Source organism: Cervus elaphus, chromosome 5, assembly GCF_910594005.1.
Source record: "Cervus elaphus chromosome 5, mCerEla1.1, whole genome shotgun sequence".
Taxonomy (NCBI): domain Eukaryota; kingdom Metazoa; phylum Chordata; class Mammalia; order Artiodactyla; family Cervidae; genus Cervus; species Cervus elaphus.
In genome coordinates, this window is record NC_057819.1 from 28153602 (window position 1) to 28175822 (window position 22221).

Genomic DNA, 22221 nt, shown 5'->3' on the forward strand with positions numbered 1-22221 from the left:
TTTTGTTGTTACATTGAGTGGAAAAGAAATATGCTAGCTCTCGTCTTGTGAAAGGACATGAAAAAATGTGCATTAATGAAGCACTTATCAGAGTGCTAAATCACATATTTTGTGTACTAAATGCAAGAGAAGTTCTTTAAAAGGAGGCAATCAGATGCCTCAAAGATAAGTAATCTTTAAAATGGGAGAATAAAGAATGGGCAGGTATATGTGGAGATGAAAACATAATCTGATTTGACAAATATGTGATTACAAAAGAAATGTTCTTACTGTAATTGGAGCAAAAGAGGAAAACAACCTTGGCATTTTCCTGTGATGTGCCTTATTTACAGTTATTTCAGACTGACTAAGACATCTAGTCAGATTCAAGGGTAAACATGAATTATCATAACCTTAGGTCCAAACTCTGACTCAAAGTTAAAACATAAAATATCTAAAAATGCTTATATAATTATGTCTTTATAATGTTTACAAAAGCATGCTACTCTTGTTGATGTCAATATTGTGATATTTGCATTTTCAGAATCACACTTGCTGTGAAGAAACAAACTCAGCCAGTACATTTAATTTACTATAAATCAAAAGATTTATTCATAGCTTTTATGAATTTGCTTTAAAAAAAGCCAAAACAAACATCCCCATTAAGAAAAAAACTCCCACATCAATTCTGTCCAGTATAACTTCTTAGAACGCTAAGATTTTGCCACACTCGTTACAGTGGTGGTTTTTCCCCAGGATAATTCTGTAGGTTTGAAATACTGCAGAAAGTCACCCTATGTTAAGTTCATTTATAGGGTTGCTTTTTCCCCCTTAGAAGAGTATTTTAAAATTTCCCATTGTGTTTGTTTGACTTTTCTTCATTATGAATTTTCTGATCTCCAGGAAAAAGTACAGGCTTCCCCAGTGACTCAGGGGTAAAGAATCTGCCTGCAATGTAGGAGATGCAGGGTTGATCCCTGGGTCAGGAAGATCCCCTGGAGAAGGAAATGGCAAAGCACTCCAGTGGTCTTTCCTGGGAAATCTCATGGACAGAGGACCCTGACAGGCTACAGTCCATGGGATCGAGTTGGACACGACTTAGTGACTAAACCACCACCACCACCACCACCACCAGATGAAGAATCTTCTCAATACTGATTGATTTCATCTTCTATTGTTACAAAAGAGAATGAGCAGCTATTAATGGCTTTCCCAAATATTCCTGGGGGTTTTCTCCAGAATACTGACTACAGCATAGACCACATTTTAATCACAACATATTCACATAAGGCTTCTTTTCAAGAGTTCACTGAAGTCAAAGTAAGGCATTAACTACTTTTAAAAAAAAATCTATACATTCTTAGGTTTTGTCTATCGTGTGAATTCCCTGGTGTTCAGTAAGGAATGAGTGGTAATTAAATGAATTTTCATATTCAAAGGGGTTCTCTAGAGTGTGTGTTCTCTCATGTTTAGCAAGGTTTGAGCTCCAGCTAAAGGGTTTATTGCATACCTTACATACATAGGGCTTCTCCCCAGTATGAGTTATCTGATGTAGAATGAGGGAAAAGCTCCTACTAAAGGTTTTGTCACATTCAGTACATGCGTAGGGTTTTTCTCCAGTATGAATTTTCATATGTTGTGCAAGGGATGCATGCCATGTGAAAACTTTACCACATTCATCACATTCATAGAGCTTTTCTCCAGCATGAATTCTCTGATGTTTGATAAGGAAGGAGTGGCAACGGAAAGCTTTACTGCATTCATTACATTCATAGGGAGTTTTGGAGGTATGGACACTCTGATGTCGGGTAAGATGTGAAGAACGGCGAAATGCCTTCCCACACTCAATGCATTCATAAGGTTTCTCTCCAGTGTGTGTAATCTGGTGACGAATGAGTTCAGAGCCACTGCTAAAGGCCTTCCCACATTTCCTGCATACATATTGTTTCTTTCCTATGTGAATTCTCTGATGTCGAGTGAGGTTTGAGGCACGACTAAAGGCCTTTCCACATTCAGTACACTCATAGGGTTTCTCCCCAGTATGTGTTCTCTGGTGTTCAATGAGGAAAGAAAGGTAACTGAATGTTTTATTACAGTCTTTACACTCATGGGGTTTCTTTCCCGTATGTATCATCTGATGTTTTACGAGGTTTGAGATCTGGCTAAAGGTTTTCCCACATTCCTTACATACATATGGTTTCTCTCCAGTATGAGTTCTTTGATGTAGCACGAGGGAAAAGCGCCGACTGAAAGTTTTTCCACATTCATGGCATCCATAGGGTCTCTCCACAGTATTGACGTTCACATGCTGAGACAGAGCTTCTTGATGGGAAACTGTCACTTGCCTGATACATCCCTGATTTCCCTGCAGAATCTCAGTTTCACGTTCACATTTCCAGCCTTCTTTAAAACTGGAATACTCAGAGCCTTGGCTTAGAAATCTTTCCATCATCAAATACTGGGATGAATTATCTTCAAATATGACATTTTTTGGAGAAAACTCTTTGATCTCACCATTTGGCTTTGAAGCTGAAAAAAAGCAAATATTTTTTTATTTTCTGTATTGAGTAAAATAAAAGCCATTCTTCCATTTTTAAATGAGAATTACATTGAAAAAAAAATTAGCATTGCATGACTTTTATAGTTGTCATGTCGTTGAAATCTGAGCAGTATATATCCAGAAATCCAGAAATTCATAAGACATTAAACAGAAAGATGTAGATGAATCAGGAGACTATAAATAAGTAATTGAAGGTGAGGGAAAAATAAAACTATTAGGAAGATAAATAATTGTAAAGGATAGGTGGTTAATCATCCTCACCTCTATTTAAACTTTATTTGCTGTCAGAATGACTTGAAAATGACAATTGCATTTGCAACTCTGGAAGTTTAAAATTATTTCAAACCTGGTATACAGATTCAACAAAATTCAAATCAAAATCCCAGCAAGTTATTTCACAGATCTCAAATAACTGACTCTAAATTTAGTTTATACAAAAAAGAAAATGACGTAGAATACCTAACACCATACTGAACAACAGTCAAAGGACTGACTCTTGACTTCAAGACTTCTGTAATGCTACAGTAATCAAGATAGAGCAGCACTGGTGAAAGACTAGACGAGATAAATGGAACAGAGCAGAGAATGCAGAACAGATCTGCATGATTGTAGTCAACTGATCTTTGACAAAGGAGCAAGGACAACACAAGAAGCAAATACAGTCTTCTCAAAAAATGGTACTGGAACAACTAGACATCCACATGCATAAAAGTGAACCTAGACACAGACATTAAACTGTTAACAAAAATTAACTCAAAATGGATTACAGAACTAAATGTAAAACACAAAACTATAAAACTTCTAGAAGATAACAAAGGAGAAAACATAGATGATGTTAGTTATAGTGATGACTTTTTGGATTTAACATCAAAGGCACAATCCATGAAAGAAGTAATTGATAAGGTGGACATCACTAAAATTAAAAACCTCTGTTCTGCAATAGCCAATGTCAAGAGAGTAAGAAGACAGGATGAAAAGAGAGAAAATATTTGCAAAAAGACATATCTGACAAGAGTTACTACCCAAAATATACAAGGAACTCTTAAAACTCAATAATAAGAAAATGAACAACCCAATTTAAAAATAGGCAAAAGTCATGAACAGACACCTCACCAAAGAAGATATATAGGTGGCAAGTAAGAATATAAAAAGATATTCAAAATCATATGTCATTCAGTTCAGCCGCTCAGTCATGTCCGACTCTTTGAGACCCCATGAATCGCAGCATGCCAGGCCTCCCTGTCCATCACTAACTCCTGGAGTTTACTCAAACTCATGTCCATCAAAACGGTGATGCCATCCAGCCATCTCATCTGTCATCCCCTTCTCCTCCTGCCCCCCAATCCCTCCCAGCATCAGGGTCTTTTCCAATGAGTCAACTCTTCCCATGAGGTGGCCAAAGTATTGGAGTTTCAGCATCAGTCCTTCCAATGAACACCCAGGACTGATCTCCTTTAGGATGGACTGGTTGGATCTCCTTGCAGTCCAAGGGACTCTCAAGAGTCTTCTCCAACACCACAGTTCAAAAGCATTAATTTTTTGGCACTCAGCTTTCTTCACAGTCCAACTCTCACATCCATACATGACCACTGGAAAAACCACAGCCTTGACAATACAGACCTTTGTTGGCAAAGTAATGTCTCTGCTTTTTAATATGCTATCTAGGGTGGTCATATTAGGGAATTGTAAAGTAAAATGATACACCACTATACACCTATCAAAATAGCCAAAATTCTCTAACAACATATGCTGACAAGGATGTGGAACAACAGGAACTCTTATTCATTGCTGGTGGGAATGAAAAATGGTACAGCCACTTTGAAAAACAGTTTGTTAGTTTCCTATAAAACTGAACATCCTCTTATCATACAATTCAGCAATCGCATTCCTTGGTATTTACACAAATAATTAAAACATGTTCACACAAAAACCTGCACATGGAAGTTTACAGCAGCTTTATTCATAACTGTCAAAACTTAGAAACAAGATGTTTTTCAGTAAGAGAATGGAAAACCGTGATACATCCAGACTATGGGATATTACTCAGCACTAAAAAGAAATGAGCTATTAAACCATGAAAAGGTATAAAGGAATAAGCCTTAAATGAATAATATTAAGTGAAGAAAGCCAATCTGAAAAAGCTAAACACTATGAATTCAACTATATGATAATCTGGAAAAGGAAAAACTATGGAAACAGTAAAAAGATCCATGGTTGCCAGGGGTTAGGGGAAGAGAGTGATGAACAGGCAGAGAAGGAGAATTTTTAGGGCAGTAAAACTATTCTGTATCATACTAACATATGGATACATGTCATTACACATTTGTCAAAATGCAAAGAATGTACAAAACCAAGGAAGAACCTAAGGTTAACTATGGACTTAGGGTGATAATGGTATGTCAAGGTATATTCATCAGTTGTGAAAAATGTAATACTGTGGATATTGTCACTGAGGAAGACCAGACAAGGGTGGGAATGGGCAGGGGAACACTACTTTCCACTCAGTTTTGCTGTGAACCTAAGACTGCTTTTTTAAAAAATAAAGTTTATTAATTAATAGAAAAATCATATTATTTGCAGGAAAGGTTTAAGATATTATTAAAATGCTAAAGACAGAGAGATAAATCTACAAAATCACTAGCATTCCTATAGAAAAGCAATATAACTTCTTAGAAAAGAAACTTTAAAAAGTTGCTTAAGAATAAATTCAACAACAGGGGTACAGAGATTTTACAAAGAAAATTCAAAATCTTGAGAAGCTGTACCGTTAACTCCTAAATGTGTACTTTAACTCAGCATCAGCATCACGGGGGCTTGTTAAAAATGTAAATTCTTGAGTTCTATCCCAAACCTAATGACTCAGGATTTCTGGAGAGGGGCCTGGAGGTATGTTTTAAAACAATCCAGAGGACTAAAATTTGAGAAGCACTGTGATCTCTCTCTTAAGATCTAGAATATGATATTCAGTTGCCTACTGAATTTATATACTTGAGTATCCCAAAGACCCAAAATTTAGTAAGTTACAAATTGATATAATCTTTCTTCTTTCAAACTTGCTCATCCTTTTTTTCTTCCAAGAAATAATAATTTACCAGCAAAAAAAAGTGATGTCAATCACAATTCCTCAGTCATCTTCATGTCATTTATCTAGTCAATCACCAGGTCTTTCTGAGTTCACTTCCTTACTTTGTTGCCATCTGTATACCTTCTTCCATTCCCTGGACACCTCCAATGGTTCAGGTGATGATTACATCTAGATTAGGTTATGGAAACAACTCTTAAATGACTATCCTGTTTCCTAGGCTTGCTTCCAATAAATCTGTTTCCCAAACTTCAGCCAGAAGGATGTCACTAAAGTGTTCACCTGCCTAACATCTTTGGATGACTCCCTATTAGCCTAGGAATGAACTCTAAGTTCATTAATATGGCCTGTAAAATACCTGCATGATCTGACCAGTGCTTTATATAACCATCCTTAATTCCCACCATTTTCCTCCTATACTTTATACTTTTGCTCAATCTAAACTGAACCTCATCCTCTTACTTTATTAGCATGATCTTTACGCATGCTGTAACTCTGTTTTTTTTTCTTCACTTATAAAATATGAATGGCTCCAAGCATGTACATATGGAGTAAGTACACTCTGACTGGTTCTCCCACTGAGTACAAGTGAAAACCATGAACAGAGTGCATAAAGGAGCTAGCTGAGGACTCTAAAAGGTAAACGGTAGCAAGCTGACTGCAGAAGGAAGCCAGAACACAAAGTAACAAAACTGGTGGTGAGTTTCTTGTTTTTTTCCCCATCTCCAATCTCTCCAGGCCTAAAGTCAAATGCAACCTGAAAGCAAGAACTGGGCAACAGGTAAAGAGCTCCAAGAGAAGCCTCTATTTCTGTCTTATAAATGGGAAAGGGGGTCCATAGAGAGAAACCTTATTGTTCATTTCCCATTCTCTTCTGCCTAAATCCAAAGCATGTTGCAGCAGTGATGGCCATATCAGTTCAGTTCAGTCGCTCAATCGTGTCCGATTCTTTGCGACCCCGTGAGTCGCAGCACGCCAGGCCTCTCTGTCCATCACAAACTCCCGGAGTTTACTCAAACCCATGTCCATCGAGTCGGTGATGCCATCCAACCATCTCATCCTCTGTTGTCCCTTTCTCCTCCTGCCCCCAATCCCTCCCAGCATCAGGGTCTTTTCCAATGAGTCAACTCTTCACATGAGGTGGCCAAAGTATTGGAGTTTCAGCTTCAGCATCAGTCCTTCCAATGAACACCCAGGACTTATCTCCTTTAGGATGGACTGGTTGGATCTCCTTGCAGTCCAAGGGACTCTCAAGAGTCTTCTCCAACACCATAGTTCAAAAGCATCAATTTTTCAGTGCTCAGCTTTCTTCACAGCCCAACTCTCACATCCATACATGACCACTGGAAAAACAATAGCCTTGACCAGATGGACCTTTGTTGGCAAAGTAATGTCTCTGCTTTTTAATATGCTATCTAGGTTGGTCATAACTTTCCTTCCAAAGAGTAAGCGCGTTTAATTTCATGGCTGCAGTCACCATCTGCAGTGATTTTGGAGCCCCCAAAATAAAGTCTGACACTGTTTCGCCATCTATTTGCCATGAAGTGATGGGACCAGATGCCATGATCTTGGTTTTCTGAATGTTGAGCTTTAAGCCAACTTTTTCACTCTCCTCTTTCACTTTCATCAAGAGGCTTTTTAGTTCCTCTTCACTTTCTGCCATAAGGGTGGTGTCATCTGCATATCTGAGGCTGTTGATATTTCTTCTGGCAATCTTGATTGCAGCTTGTGCTTCTTCCAGCCCCGCGTTTCTCATGAGGTACTCTGCATATAAGTTAAATAAGCAGGGTGACAATATACAGTCTTGACATACTCCTTTTCGTATTTGGAACCAGTCTGTTGTTCCATATCCAGTTCTAACTGTTGCTTCCTGACCTGCATATAGGTTTCTCAAGAGGCAGGTCAGGTGGTCTGGTATTCCCATCTCTTTCAGAATTTTCCACAGTTTATTGTGATCCACACAGTTGAAGGCTCTGGCGTAGTCAATAAAGCAGAAATAGATGTTTTTCTGGAACTCTCTTGCTTTTTCGATGATCCAGCGGATATTGGCAATTTGATCTCTGGTTCCTATAGGCAATTAAAACTCCAAGGCAGGGTAACATTTCCTCCCTCAGCAGAAAAACCTATGGTCCTAAGAGCACAGGGGTACTACCCCTCACCCTTCTTTTTTTCTCTCCATCCCCTTGTTGCATGGCTACAGAGGCAGACAAAGTTACAGAAGTGCAGAGGGGAACCTAAAGGTCTACCTTTCTATCCAGAAGACCTGAAAGAGGGGGGCGCTGGGAGCCAAAAAGGAAAGGGGAGATTGTGAAAAAGGGAGCCAAGAAAGTGATCTCATAAAGTTGTGTATGAAATTCTGGGCTCATCCTTGAGCTGTGCATGCATGGATCTGACCCTAAATAGCACATCTAAAGCTGAACCCTCTGTCTAAGTTCCAGAAAGGCCACTAAGCCGTGCTTATGGGGGCAAATAAAATAGACCTGCAAAGGCTTTGAAAATCAGACTGTCATTGGAACCACATACAAAGAAAACAGGTTAGAACTTGTGGCCTCAACTTATCCATACTGACAGCCTGCTTAAATAAAGTTAGTATCTCAACAGGATTTATATAAGACCCAAAGTCTTAATATTTTTTTAAAAAGTTACAACTCAAAGTTATAGGACATAGAGGAATATTTCACCATCCCACAGGGAAAAGATAATACATTTATGAAGCATTTATATATGGATAGTGCATTAAAACAAAATTAGGGAAAACTGTTATTCTGATAGGAAAATATTCCAATTGTATAGAAAATATCCCTACACTATATACATGATAATGAAGTACTATATAGTGAAGTGTCAAGATGTCTGTAAATGACATTATTCAGCAAAAAAAGGAATGAGGTGAGGCAAATACAATCAAATGTTATCCAGTATTAAATCCATAATGGACTGTATAGATTTATGAAAAGATAGAAAAACAGAAAAAAAAAAAATAGGGAACCCAGAAACATACACAAAAACTTAACTTTCTGAAGATTGCTTTGGCTATTCAGGGTCTTTTGTGTTTCCATATGAATTGTGAAATTTTTTGTTCTAGTTCTGTGAAAAATGCCATTGGTAATTTGATAAGGATCACACTGAATCTGTAGATTGCATTTGGTAGTACAGTCATTTTCACAATATGACTCTTCCTACCCAGGACACAAAACCTTAATTTATGAGTAACCAGTGAAGGAAAGGACAGACATATCAATAAATGGTACCTTGAGAAATGGATGTCAACAAAGAAGACACCGAAATTGACCACTGTCATGTGACACAAAAAAATAAATCCAAAGTAAACCATGGATCTAAATGTGAATGGCAAAATGACTAGGCTTTTAAAAAAGAAAATCTAGGAAAACATCATCATGACCTCATGGTAGGGAAATATTTCTTAAACACATCCAAAAAAAAAAAACCACCTCATAAAGGGAAAGACTGATGAGTCTGACCACACTAGAATTAAGAATTTCTGTTCATTAAAAAAGGTTTTAAGGGGAAAAGTCAGTCACATGTAAGAGAAGATATTTGAAGTGAATAGAATTGCAAAGGATTTGTATCCAAAATTTGTAACTCCTACAGAATAAGAAAATAATACAATAAATGGGCAAAAACTAAGAGGCACTTCATAAATGAGGGTATTTAAATACTCAATAAACATATGAAAAGGTGCTCAACTTCATCAGTAATTGTAGAAATGCACATTTAAACTAAATTAAGCTCCCACTGCACACTCCTGACAGGAGTGCTATCTCCTGACAGGTGTGAAGATTATGATATCTAATATTACATGGTGTTGGTTGTTGGTAAACATGGGGAGTGAGAGGAACTCACTTATGGTGTCTGTGGGAGTGCAAGTCAGTAAAAACACTGGAAAACATTTTGGCATCATCTAATGATGTGAACACAGGTCCATCTAGTCAAGGCTATGGTTTTTCCAGTGGTCATGTATGGATGTGAGACTTGGATTGTGAAGAAAGCTGAGTGCCGAAGAACTGATGCTTTTGAACTGTGGTGTTGGAGAAGACTCTTGAGAGTCCCTTGGACTGCAAGGAGATCCAACCAGTTCATCCTAAAGGAGATCAATCCTGGGTGTTCATTGGAAGGACTGATGCTGAAACTCCAATACTTTGGCCACCTCATGGGAAGAGTTGACTCATTGGAAAAGACCCTGATGCTGGGAGGGATTGGGGGCAAGAGGAGAAGGGGACGACAGAGGATGAGATGGCTGGACGGCATCACTGACTCGATGGGCATGAGTTTGAGTAAACTCCGGGAGTTGGTGATTGTCGGGAGCCGGTGAGAGAAACCCCGCCCGTGACAAGGTCTGGGTTCAAGGAGCTGGCACGCAAAGGTGTCCGGACCTCTGGGACCACTCCACACACAAAGGCGTCCGGACCTCCAGGGGTTTCTCGGGACCGCCCCACCATCCACTCCCAGGCCTTCGTCCTTTCATCTTCTGATGCTTGGCGTTCTTCTGTGTTCCCTAAAAACTAGTCTGACTCTTACCTAAATTCCCTCCTTGAAACCTTTGCATGGCTGCAACACAGTCCCTGGGGGCACATGGGTCCCAATAAACAGGCCTATCTATCCCAGAAGCAAAAGTAGATAAGAGTCCATTAGGAGATTGAGAAGATTCCTTAGGGTGTGATCAGGAGGGAATTCATAAGACCTCTGACCTTAGGATTACATACCAGAGCTAAGTCCACCAGGGGCTGAGCTTCCCAAGATAAGGTTTGTAGATGGCTTTTCACAGTTGACTAGCTGCTGGCATTGAATTGTTTAAAAGTTATGTGTAGATATTGACTGTTCTGGAAAGTTATTTATGATGTAACCCATGATTATGCACCTGGTACAATCTTATCATTCCCCCCTCCTTAAACATCTTTAAAGGATTATTGGTTTTAGGGTATATAAGCACTGATGTAAAAGAATAAAGTAGTCTTGATCCTGCACTCAACCAAAACTCGACTCGCTTTCTTTTCTTCGCCGACACCGCTCATCCGAAGGGAACCTCTGGACTCCGCCAGGGCTGGACCCCAGCAGGTGACGGACAGGGAGGCCTGGTGTGCTGCAGTTCATGCAATCGCAAAAAGTCGGGTGTGACCGAACTGAACTGAATGATGTGAAAGAGGCACATCATCCTCTGGCTCAGCAACTCCAGTTCTAGATATAAACCACAGAAACCCTGTGCCAGGATGTACCAGGACCCAAGGACAACAGCAATGTTGCTTGCAACAGCCCTAAACTGCAAACAACCCAAGAAGCTGTCAATAACAGAATGGATAAACTGGGTTGTATATACTTGTACAATGAAACAAACTCCTAGATCAATATGCAAAATACCTGAATATTATAATAATCTTGAGAGAAGTAAATTAGAACATACACATTATGATTATCTATATAAAAAGTTCACAAACATACAGACGTAAACTAGTGACTAGAGACACAAACAGTTGAAAAAGCTATAAAGAAAACCAAGGAAGTTACTATCATTAAAGAAAATTAATTACCTTTGCAGGGGGTGCAGGGTGACTGGGATGAGCACCCAAAGAGCTCTTAGGGACCCAGGACTTCTGTGTTTACTGACCTGAGTGGTAGTGACATGGTTGTCTTTTTTTTTTTTTTCATTTATTTTTATTAGTTGGAGGCTAGCCACTTTACAATATTGTAGTGGGTTTTGTCATACATTGACATAAATCAGCCATGGAGTTACATGTATTCCCCATCCTGATCCCCCCCCCCCCCCCCCACCTCCCTCTCTACCCGATCCCTCTGGGTCTTCCCAGTGCACCAGGACATGGGTGTCTTATAATAATTTAAGCTACATGTTTATGTTTTATGCCTTATTTCTGTGAGCTATTTCACCTTTCAAAGAAGTTATGGGGAAACAGTTCCTAAGAACTATCTGAGGTGCTGTCTCCCGGGCTGCAGTGCTCATTTTGCCCCAATTAAAATTTAACTCTCCAAAAAAAGGGGGTACTCGAAGGAACACACAAAAATTGCAAGAGCTGTATTAAAGTGGTGGTATAGAGGCTTTTTCTTCAACTCATTCTTTGATGAGGAAGTCTCTGGGCACTTGTCCCAGCTTGTGACTTTCAGCCATACAGGACTCTCTTTCCACGTCCTTACTCCTGAAAGTCTTGCTCTCAAAGTCAGAACTCAGTTTTCAAGGCATCTTCTGTCCTGTCACTAGTCCTTCCATTAGCTTCTTCTCTTTAAACATAAGTGTTCCCCTGTTATCTCAAGAGGACCACTCTCTAAAGGCCAGTATATTTTCAATAGAGGTCTGCTTCAGAATCAACTACAGAACTTACGGAAATTATCATAAATACATACAATTTAGGCTCCAAAGGTTTTCTGTGTCAAGAATCTTAAATGGCGGAGCATGGCCATATTGATTTTTGAAGAGCTTCACCAGCAATTTTATTTCAACCTAACATGAAGAAGGCTTTCAAAGCCCTTCTCAATCAATCTCATTGCTTCTATTTTTTCCTTCTTAATACAAGATTCCCACTTCTACATTCCTAACTTGAATTCTTTTCTAAGACATATTCCAATAGTTTGTTGTACCTCTCTACTTGGAAATACCATCCTTTACTCACACCACGCATATCTCAAACTAATTCACCACATTTTCTCAAAAACTGACCCTTTTTCTGTCTTTTCTATTTCTGTTACTACTATTCCTATTTGAATTACCCTAACACCAACTGGAAATTCCTTTCTTCTCATTGTTGAACTGCCAACTTGAGGACCTCTAACCAAGTTATTTACAGACCCACTATCTCACTATGCCATGCCTTCTACTCTCTGAGGCCCTATGCCATGCCTTCTACTCTCTGAGGCATATACCTAAGAGAAAGTCTTAATGAGATTAAAAAATAAATATTGTTAATATATTAGTGAAGGAATAAACCCATTAATTAACCAAAGCATAATGAATCACTCAAGAGGGTTAGAACAGCAATATAAAGAAAAAAATATACACCTTTTAACTTAAGACAATAGAAGCACATATGTCAATTTTTAAAAAGAAAGAAGAGAAATAAAGTGAGGAAAAGGATGAGAAGAGAACTGAAGGCAGACAAGTAAGTAGGTGTGAAGTGATCCCCTTGCATGGGCAAGACTTCACAGTCCCCTCCCGTATCTCTGGTCCCTTTAAGGGAAAACTTTCTATCCAACATATAAAAAAAGTACCGCTTTCTCACTGACTGGTTGGGTTGTTATTTTAAAAAAGTTCACTACCAGCTTCTCACTCACTCACCTGGAAACAACTCTCTGCTTACATCTCCACTCCCCAGCCAGGGCTCTTTCCCTTGCTCCAATAAGGAAACCACATCTGGCTTAGAAATGTTAAGACCTGCTTGTGGAAAATGAAATACATTCAAAATTACTCCTTGAATCCTTACCAAAAAAGAGGCCATTATTAGAAATGCTAGCTATAAGTATGAAAGATGTCTAAGGACTAGTTGAAGTTATAATCCTCCTTTTGAAAGCAAAAAAACAAAAATAAAAAAACAAAAAAACTTTCCTTCCTTGGGAATATTCAGTCAGATAATCAAGATTCACAACAGTCATCCTAAAGGTCAAATTCTGCCTGAGAGGAGATGAGAGGAAATACCTACCCAGTGAGACCAGGTGGCCATAGTTCTCCAACATTACATTTCTGTACAAATCTCTCTGAGCAGGCTGGAGCCATTCCCACTCCTCCCGGGAGAAGTCTATGGACACATCTCTGAATGTCACTGACCCCTGAAATGACATACATACATCTGCACAACCAGCATCTATGTTCCCAAAGGCCCTGATCAAGGAGTGAAATGAGTCCACTGTGGAGGGTGGACAGTGTACATAAGTAGTGCAATGACAGTTTTCAGTATTCTGAGTTATTATTAAGAATATAAGTAAGAGCTTAGCTGTTTTGTTTTATTGTGTAGTTGAAGAAAAAAAATATGCTTTGTCCTGAGATAATTTATAATTTTGTGACTCTACATGTGAACAACATGTATTTCTGGCTTTGGCTGTAAACATTCTTAGGATCTCACAACACTTTATGAATAATGAAGACAATCCCTTTATATTTAATAGGGAATGTATATTTTCCTTAATACCAGCCTACTTTAGAGGGGGCTTCCCCCATTGCTCAGCAGCAAAGAATCCGCCTGCCAATGTGGGAGACACAGGACACATGGCTTCGGTCCCTAGGTTGGGAGGATCCCCTGGAGAGGAAATGGCAACCCAGTCCACTAATCTTGCCTGGGGAAATCCCATGGACAGAGAAGCCTGGCAGGCTACAGTCCATGGGGTTGCATAGAGTTGGACATGCATTAGTGACTAAGCCAACAACAACATTTTAAAATGATTTGACAAGAATTTCTTCATAGTCACTACTGGCTGTAGCATATAGCAGCAGCACCTGTTTAAGGGACACACACCCAGGTTTATCCCAAGCATCCCCATTTCTGAAGAAATAGCTGTGAAACTTGGAGACAATTTCAGCAAAGTCAGGAAACAAGAGAATAAAGACTAAAGTATAAGGAACTTCCAGAGTGGAACCTAAAGCTTTTCCCCTCCAGGTTGGGCGAATAATAAGCTCCTGCTTTGCAGCACTTGAGTGATCCACATAGCCATTAGGCATGAACGGGATTTTTAAAAGTCCCAAACTAGTAACAGTCCCAGAGGTATGACAAAGTTATATTTTACAGTTTAAAAAAAAAAAAAATTCAAGTCCCTATAACTTGTTATAGATTTTTGGCTAATAAAGGAAGCTGTGTCCTAATATAGTATACTGCAGTGGGATCTGCAGTACAGAAGGAAACTGGACTCCCAGCAAAAGTTGGAGAGCCTCTGGATTTGGAGACAAGCATGAAAAAAAGTAGGGCAGAGAAATGAAACTGCATCCAGACGGAATAATTTGGAATCGCTGGCCTTGTCCCTCACCTCTGAGGCACAACTGCCTGCCAAGTATTTAGTCTCAACGAAAACAATCAATAAAATAATAATACACAATCAATAAAAACAGGACGAATAAGTTAAAGAACGGCAGCGGGAGCGAGGCCTAAAGCACTCCTCGTTCTACCCAATTTGTTTGTCAAAAGGAGAACGGGACAGCCAGGTCTACGTTCAGGCCCCGCCCACATCGGGACAGCGCCCCCAGCGCCGCGCCCCCAGCGAACCCTCTCCCGTCCTCTCAAGTACAAGAGAGGGAGGCAGGGCAAGTACAGGGGTGGGGGTTACAGGAGAAGGAAAGCCTGTGTAAACACAGCTGCACTTAGAAGAAAGGAAACACAATTTACCTGCGACATGGCTCAGGGCAGGGCCGGCTGAGAACGCAGCGTGGAGGGCGGAGCTGGCAGGGAGAGAAAGGAGCTGAGGCACTGCCGGCGGGGCCGTGCGGGCGAACCGGGCCGGGCTAGGGGCCAGTCGCTCTGCAACCACCGCCCTCGTCACGCAGGATCAGGGGCGTCCACGACAGCTCCCTCCCCGCCGCGGCAGGGGCACCCAGCCTGGGCCGGACGCGCGGCCGCAGCTCCGCAGCCTTTAACGGGGCCGCAGCTGGGGCATCTCCTCCGCGCTGCCGGCTGGGCAGCCACGACTTCCCGAGCTCGGGATGAGGCCAACCGCGCTCGGTCACCTCGGCCCAGGCGGGGGCCGGCTCGGGCAGGGCCCTTCTCCTACCTCGGTCAGTACAGGCCAGTTCTTGCCTCTGCAACGGGGACCCCGCGCCAGAGTCATGCAAACTGCGCCTTCCGAAGCCTCAGCCACCGACCTCGACCAGGCCGCGGGCCTCAGACAGCTCTGCTTCCCAGCACCCACCGCGGCCTCCGTGCCTCGCGGGCAGAGAGCCCCCCACACGACAACTCCCAGTACGCCCCGCGCCCACAAGGTGAAAGGGGCCTCAAACAACTACACTTCCCAGGGTCCACTGCGGCTTCAGCCTGAGTCCAAGCCATCCTCGCTTGAACTACTATTCCCAGAACCGACTGGAGCCTTTGCCTTTCCTTCCAAGACTTGCAGCCCAGACAGCGACTGTGGCAGGACCCTCCTCCCGGGGGGACTCTGACTCCCAAATCTTGGAGTCCCGTGTGGCAGCTCAACCACCGCGGCCTGGGCGGCCATCGGCGACAGTCCCCGAGCCGAGCCTGGATTGGCGAGCTGTTCGCGTGAGCAGAGGCGGCAGCCGGGCTTCCACCCTGAAGCTCCCGAGGGAACCCCGAGAGCTCGGTTCCTCCCCGTGCTGACAGCTCGGTCCCGAGCACATACAGAGGGTTGAGGATTAAGCTCTGACAGAGCTCCGATCTGAGGGGATGGGACGTAGGGCGAGAAGCTTTGTATTGAGATGGGAAGGTTAGGAGAGATTCAGTCAGTCAGTTCAGTAGCTCAGTCGTGTCCGACTCTTTTCGACCCCATGAATCACAGCACGCCAGGCCTCCCTGTGCATCACCAACTCCCGGAGTTTACTCAAACTCATGTCCATCGAGTCGGTGATGCCATCCAACCATCTCATCCTCTGTTGTCCCTTTCTCCTCCTGCCCCCAATCTCTCCCAGCATCATGGTCTTTTCCAATGAGTCAACTCTTCACATGAGGTGGCCAAAGTATTGGAGTTTCAGCTTCAGCATCAGTCCTTCCAATGAACACCCAGGACTTATCTCCTTTAGGATGGACTGGTTGGGTCTCCTTGCAGTCCAAGGGACTCTCAAGAGTCTTCTCCAACACCATAGTTCAAAAGCATCAATTTTTCAGTGCTCAGCTTTCTTCACAGCCCAACTCTCACATCCATACATGACCACTGGAAAAACAATAGCCTTGACCAGATGGACCTTTGTTGGCAAAGTAATGTCTCTGCTTTTTAATATGCTATCTAGGTTGGTCATAACTTTCCTTCCAAAGAGTAAGCGCGTTTAATTTCATGGCTGCAGTCACCATCTGCAGTGATTTTGGAGCCCCCAAAATAAAGTCTGACACTGTTTCCACTGTTTCGCCATCTATTTGCCATGAAGTGATGGGACCAGATGCCATGATCTTAGTTTTCTGAATGTTGAGCTTTAAGCCAACTTTTTCACTCTCCTCTTTCACTTTCATCAAGAGGCTTTTTAGTTCCTCTTCACTTTCTGCCATAAGGGTGGTGTCATCTGCATATCTGAGGTTATTGATATTTCTCCTGGCAATCAATTCCAGCTTGTGCTTCTTCCAGCCCAGCGTTTCTCATGATGTACTCTGCATATAAGTTAAATAAGCAGGGTGACAATATACAGCCTTGACATACTCCTTTTCCTTTTTGGAACCAGTCTGTTGTTCCATGTCCAGTCTAACTGTTGCTTCCTGACCTGCATATAGGTTTCTCAAGAGGCAGGTTAGGTGGTCTGTTATGCCCATCTCTTTCAGAATTTTCCACAGTTTATTGTGATTCATACAGTCAAAGACTTTGGCATAGTCAATAGAGCAGAAATAGACGTTTTTTCTGGAACTCCCTTGCTTTTTCAATGATCCAGCAGATGTTGGCAATTTGATATCTGGTTCCTAAATTGAAAGATGCTTACTCCTTGGAAGGAAAGTTATGACCAACCTAGATAGCATATTAAAAAGCAGAGACATTACTTTGCCAACAAAGGTCCGTCTAGTCAAGGCTATTGTTTTTCCAGAGATCATGTATGGATGTGAGAGTTGGGCTGTGAAGAAAGCTGAGCATCGAAAAATTGATGCTTTTGAACTGTGGTGTTGGAGAAGACTCTTGAGAGTCCCTTGGACTGCAAGGAGATGCAACCAGTCCATCCTAAAGGAGATCAGTCCTGGGTGTTCATCGGAAGTACTGATGCTGAAGCTGAAACTCCAATATTTGGGCCGCCTGATGCAAAGTATTGACTCATTGGAAAAGACCCTGATGCTGGGAGGGATTGGGGGCAGGAGGAGAAAGGGACAATAGAGAATGAGATGGCTGACGGCATCACCGACTCGATGGACATGAGTTTGAGTAAACTCCGGGAGTTGGTGATGCACAGGGAGGCCTGGTGTGCTGCAATTCATGGGGTCGCAGAGTTAGACACGACTGAGAGACTGAACTGAACTGAGGCATGTGGGATCTTAATTCCCCGACCAGGGATTGAAATTGAGTCCCCTGTATTGTAAGGCAGATTCTTAAGCACTGGACCACCAGGGAAGTTCCCAATTAGTTTATAATTTTTATCTTTTATCCCCTCTGTATTGTAAAACAACTCGAATTGCACCATGAATGCATAATTTAGGGATCCATTAATGGATCACTTTGAATCTTGGGAGTATTATGACAAAGCTGTATTACAAAGGAAAATCACCTTTTTATATTTCATTGGCTTGTAACTAAAAGTAGTTCAGTTCTGGAGAATGCACCTCAAGGGGCTGCATTCAGGAAACGAATTTGAGTTTCCCATAGCCAGCACACTTACACACAAGACAAATGCAAACACACACACAAAGAACAAAATCGCATTCCTGTAGGACAAAAACCAAAGGGTGAAGTCCAACAGTTTTTTCCTAAATTTTTCCACACGAAGATCCCTCTTTTTAAGAACATAACAGGCAAGCAGAAAGACAAGGAATCATGACCTCGTATGTAATGGTAATTCACCTGGCAAATCTAAAACCAAAAATAAATTTACTTATTTGAGTTTTAAAAAGCTTCTTTTCCATCCTGCACCCCTCCCCAGGCCTTTGGTTTGAAGTTCTATTAATTAACCCTAGGCTGAAGTCTCAAGCAAAGTGGGCTGTTTTTATATTTCTAGTATATGATATGACTTAACTTCAAACTTTCTCCCAGGAATGTGTTTGTTCTTTTAGAGCCAGAATTCTGAAAAAAAGTATCTTATCAAGTCAGCTTTCTCTAACTTCATATGTATAAACAAAAAACCAATTTGGGTATTTCAAAATAGTTTCATCTTAACCAATTTTCTCTGGAGTCTGAAGAGAGTGTTAAGTCATCTTTTTCGTTAGTCATAGGTTCATAGTGAAAGTGAATGTGAAGCAAACCTGGTTCTGCTGGCCCCTGACCAGTAAAGCCAATATATTGACACTGGGTGTGGTGAAGGAAAGTACATTAATTTCAGGTGGCAAGCAATGAGTACAGTGCAACTAGTGTTTAAAAGGCCTGAACTTCTTGAAGACTTTTAGGGAAAGATTTTTTAAAGACAGCGTGAGGGAGAGGTTAATGGGGCACGTGATCAGCTCATGAACATTCTTCTGATTGTTTGATGGTGAGGTAATTTGGAGTCAACATCATCAACCTTCTGGGGTTAACATGCTGGTGGGCAATATAGGGTTAAATTCTTCTACCTGGTGAGGTTTTCACTATCTACAAAATAGCTCATAGGACTTGGTTCAGAACAGTATCTATAACCCTTGTTCAGTTCAGTTCAGTCGCTCAGTTGTGTCTGACTCTTTGAAACCCCATGGAGAGTAGCACACCAGGCTTCCCTGTGCATCACCAACTCCCAGAGCTTACTCAAACTCATGTCCATTGAATCAGTGATGCCATCCAGCCATCTCATCCTCTGTCGTCCCCTTCTCCTCTTGCCTTCAGTCTTTCCCAGAATCAGGGTCTTTTCCAGTGAGTCAGTTCTTCATATCAGGTGGCCAAAGTATTGCAGTTTCAGCTTCAGCATCAGTCCTTCCAGTGAATATTCAGGATTGATTTCCTTTAGGATTGACTGGTTTGATCTCCTTGCGGTCCAAGGAAGTCTTCTCCAACATCACAGTTCAAGAGCATCAATTCTTCGGTGCTCAGTTTTCTTTATAGTCCAACTCTCACATCCATATATGACTACTGGAAAAAACATAGCTTTGACTAGACGGACCTTTGTTGGCAAAGTAATGTCTCTGCTTTTTAATATTCTGTCTAGGTTGGTCATAACTTTTCTTCCAAGGAGCAAGCGTCTTTTAACTTCAAGGCTGCAGTCACCATCTGCAGTGATTTTGGAGCCCCCCAAAATAAAGTCTGTCACTCTTTCCATTATTTCCCCATCTATTTGCTGTGAAGTGATGAAACCAGATGCCATGATCTTAGTTTCCTGTCGAGTTTTAAGCTTACTTTTTCACTCTCCTAGTTCAGTTTCATCAAGAGGTTCTTTAGTTCTTTGCTTTTTGCCATAAGGGTGGTGTCATCTGCATATCTGAGGTTATTGATATTTCTCCCAGCAATCTTGATTCCAGCTTGTGCTTCATGCAGCCCAGCATTTGGCATGATGTACTCTGCATATAAGTTAAATAAGCAGGGTGACAGTATACAGCCTTGACGTACTCCTTTCTCGATTTGGAATCAGTCTGTTGTTCCATGTCCAGTTCTAACTGTTGCTTCTTTACCTGCACACAGATTTCTCAGGAGGCAGGTCAGGTGGTCTGGTATTTCCATCTCTTGAAGAATTTTTCACAGTTTGCTGTGATCTGCACAGTCAAAGGCTTTGGCATAGTCAATAAAGCAGAAATAGATGTTTTTCTGGAACTCTCTTGCTTTTTCAATGACCCAGCAGATGTTGGCAATTTGATCTCTGGTTCCTCTGCCTTTTCTAAATTCAGCTTGAACATCTGGAAGTTCACGGTTCATATATTGCTGAAGCCTGGCTTGGAGAATTTTGAGCATTACTTTACTAGTATGTGAGATGAGTGCAATTGTGTGGTAGTTTGAACATTCTTTGGCATTGCCTTTCTTTGGGATTGGGATGAAAACTGGCCTTTTCCAGTCCTGTGGTCACCGCTGAGTTTTCCAAACTTGCTGGCATATTGAGTGCCACACTTTCACAGCATCATCTTTTAGGATTTGAAATAGCTCCACTGGAATTCCATCACCTCCACTAGCTTTGTTTGTAGCGATGCTGCCTAAGGCCCACTTGACTTTGCATTCCAGGATGTACTGGCTCTATGTGAGTGATCACACCATCATGGTTATCTGGGTCATCAAGATATTTTTTGTATAGTTCTTCTGTGTATTCTTACCACTGCTTCTTAATATCTTCTGCTTTTGTTAGGTCCATACTGTTTCTGTCTTTTATTGTGCCCATCTTTGCATGAAATGTTCCCTTGGTATCTCTAATTTTCCTGAAGAGATCGCTAGCCTTTCCCATTCTATTGTTTTCCTCTATTTCTTTACACTGATCACTTAGGTAGGCTTTCTTATGTCTCCATGCTAGTTTTTGGAACTCTGCATTCAAATGGGTACATCTTTCCTTTTCTCCGTTGCCTTTCACATCTCTTCTTTTCTCAGCTATTTGTAAGGCCTCCTCAGACACCCATTTTGTCTTTTTGTATTTGTTTTCCATGGGGATGGTCTTAATCACTGCCTCCTGTATAATGTCACGAACCTCCACCCATAGTTCTTCAGGTACTCTATCAGGTCTAATCCCTTGAATCTATTTGTCACTTCCACTGCATAATAGTAACGGATTTTACTTAGGTCATCCCTGAATGGTCTAGTGGTTTTCCCTACTTTCTTCAATTTAAGTCTGAATTTGGCAATAAGGAGTTCAGGATCTGAGCCACAGTCAGCTCCTGGTCTTGTTTGTGCTGACTGTATAGAGCTTCTCCATCTTTGGCTGCAAAGAATATAATCAATCTGATTTCAGTATTGACCATCTAGTGATGTCCATGTGTAGAGTCTTCTCTTGTGTTGTTGGAAGAGGGTGTTTGCTATGATGAATGCATTCTCTTGGCAAAACTCTGTTAACCTTTGCCCTGCTTCATTTTGTACTCCAAGGCCAAATTTGCTTGTAACTCCAGGTATCTCTTGACTTCCTACTTTTGCACTGAGAAGGACCTAAAAGTCCTTTACTTTGTCTAGTGGATAAAACCATTATTTTTTCTTGTTTGTTTTCATTTCTGCATTTTCTTACTTTTCTGATTAAATTTGTTCTTTGGAACTTTGGGAAGGCCTGAGACTAAATTTTTTCTGTAAACAAGAGGCAGGCGAAGAACATGGTAGTGGGACTATCCAGGGAGGTCCCATAAGGTCTACTTGGTTACAGTCCAGTATAAAAACTGGAAGAGAGAAAAGGAACAAAGAAATTCACTGGCCTATTTAAAAGAGGGCAAAGGAGAGATGGTATGAAAAAAGAAGAGACTGAAAAAGTTAATCCTTCACAAGGACATGTGAAGGAACATGCGTGCTGTGAATGAGAAGACAATGAAGAGTTCTGAAGAGGCTGTTACATCCCATGTACAGTGTGGTGCTGAGTATCCACAGAAAAATGTCTTGATCCAGGAACACCAATGAAGGCAATGATTCTGTATCCTGGAGACCAGGAGCTGGGGACTAAGGTAAACAGGGTCGAGAAAATATTTAAAGGAAGAACTTAAAGGACCTGGTAAAAAATTGGACATGGCAGTCTGGGGAGATGGAGGAAGTAGTTTTCTTACTTGGGTGAAATGTTTCCAGAAGCTCATTCTTTAAAACCTCTGCTACCACTGTTATCCACTCTTATGACTTCAATTTCCACTTATACAACTTGCTCAGATCTTTTAACAAATCATCATATTTTACAAAGGTGATAAACACATGAAAAGACAAATTTAGGAGAGAAGAAATGGATTTGTTTGGGGAC

General features: G+C 41.3%; 1 protein-coding gene across 5 annotated transcripts; it reads right to left on the reverse strand.

The window, feature by feature from the left end:
* Positions 1-562: 562 nt before the first annotated feature.
* ZNF140 (zinc finger protein 140) lies at positions 563-15848 on the reverse strand. Of its 5 annotated transcripts, XM_043902240.1 has the most exons (5): positions 15336-15839; positions 14954-15006; positions 13283-13409; positions 12922-13020; positions 563-2508 (listed from the first exon to the last, which is right to left on the reverse strand). In XM_043902240.1, the coding sequence occupies exons 2-5, from the start codon at positions 14960-14962 to the stop codon at positions 1340-1342; spliced, it is 1404 nt and encodes a 467-aa protein (XP_043758175.1). In that variant the 5' UTR covers positions 14963-15006; positions 15336-15839; the 3' UTR covers positions 563-1339. The 5 variants fall into 5 exon arrangements, with proteins under 5 accessions (XP_043758175.1, XP_043758172.1, XP_043758173.1 ...); XM_043902237.1 differs by lacking the exon at positions 14954-15006 and having other exon boundaries at positions 15336-15848; XM_043902238.1 differs by lacking the exon at positions 14954-15006 and having other exon boundaries at positions 12922-13017; positions 15336-15843.
* Between the last annotated feature and the right edge of the window lie 6373 nt (positions 15849-22221).

Excerpts from the sequence above, each read along its gene's own strand:
- ZNF140 (XM_043902237.1), bottom strand. The coding sequence starts at position 15,392 with ATGACTCTGGCGCGGGGTCCCCGTTGCAGAGGCAAGAACTGGCCTGTA. Across the intron at positions 13,410-15,335 it reads ACTGGCCTGTACTGACCGAG|GGGTCAGTGACATTCAGAGA; the intron begins GTAGGAGAAGGG and ends ATGTCATTTCAG. Across the intron at positions 2,509-12,921 it reads AAGCAGAGAGTTGTTTCCAG|CTTCAAAGCCAAATGGTGAG; the intron begins GTGAGTGAGTGA and ends GCTTTTTTTCAG.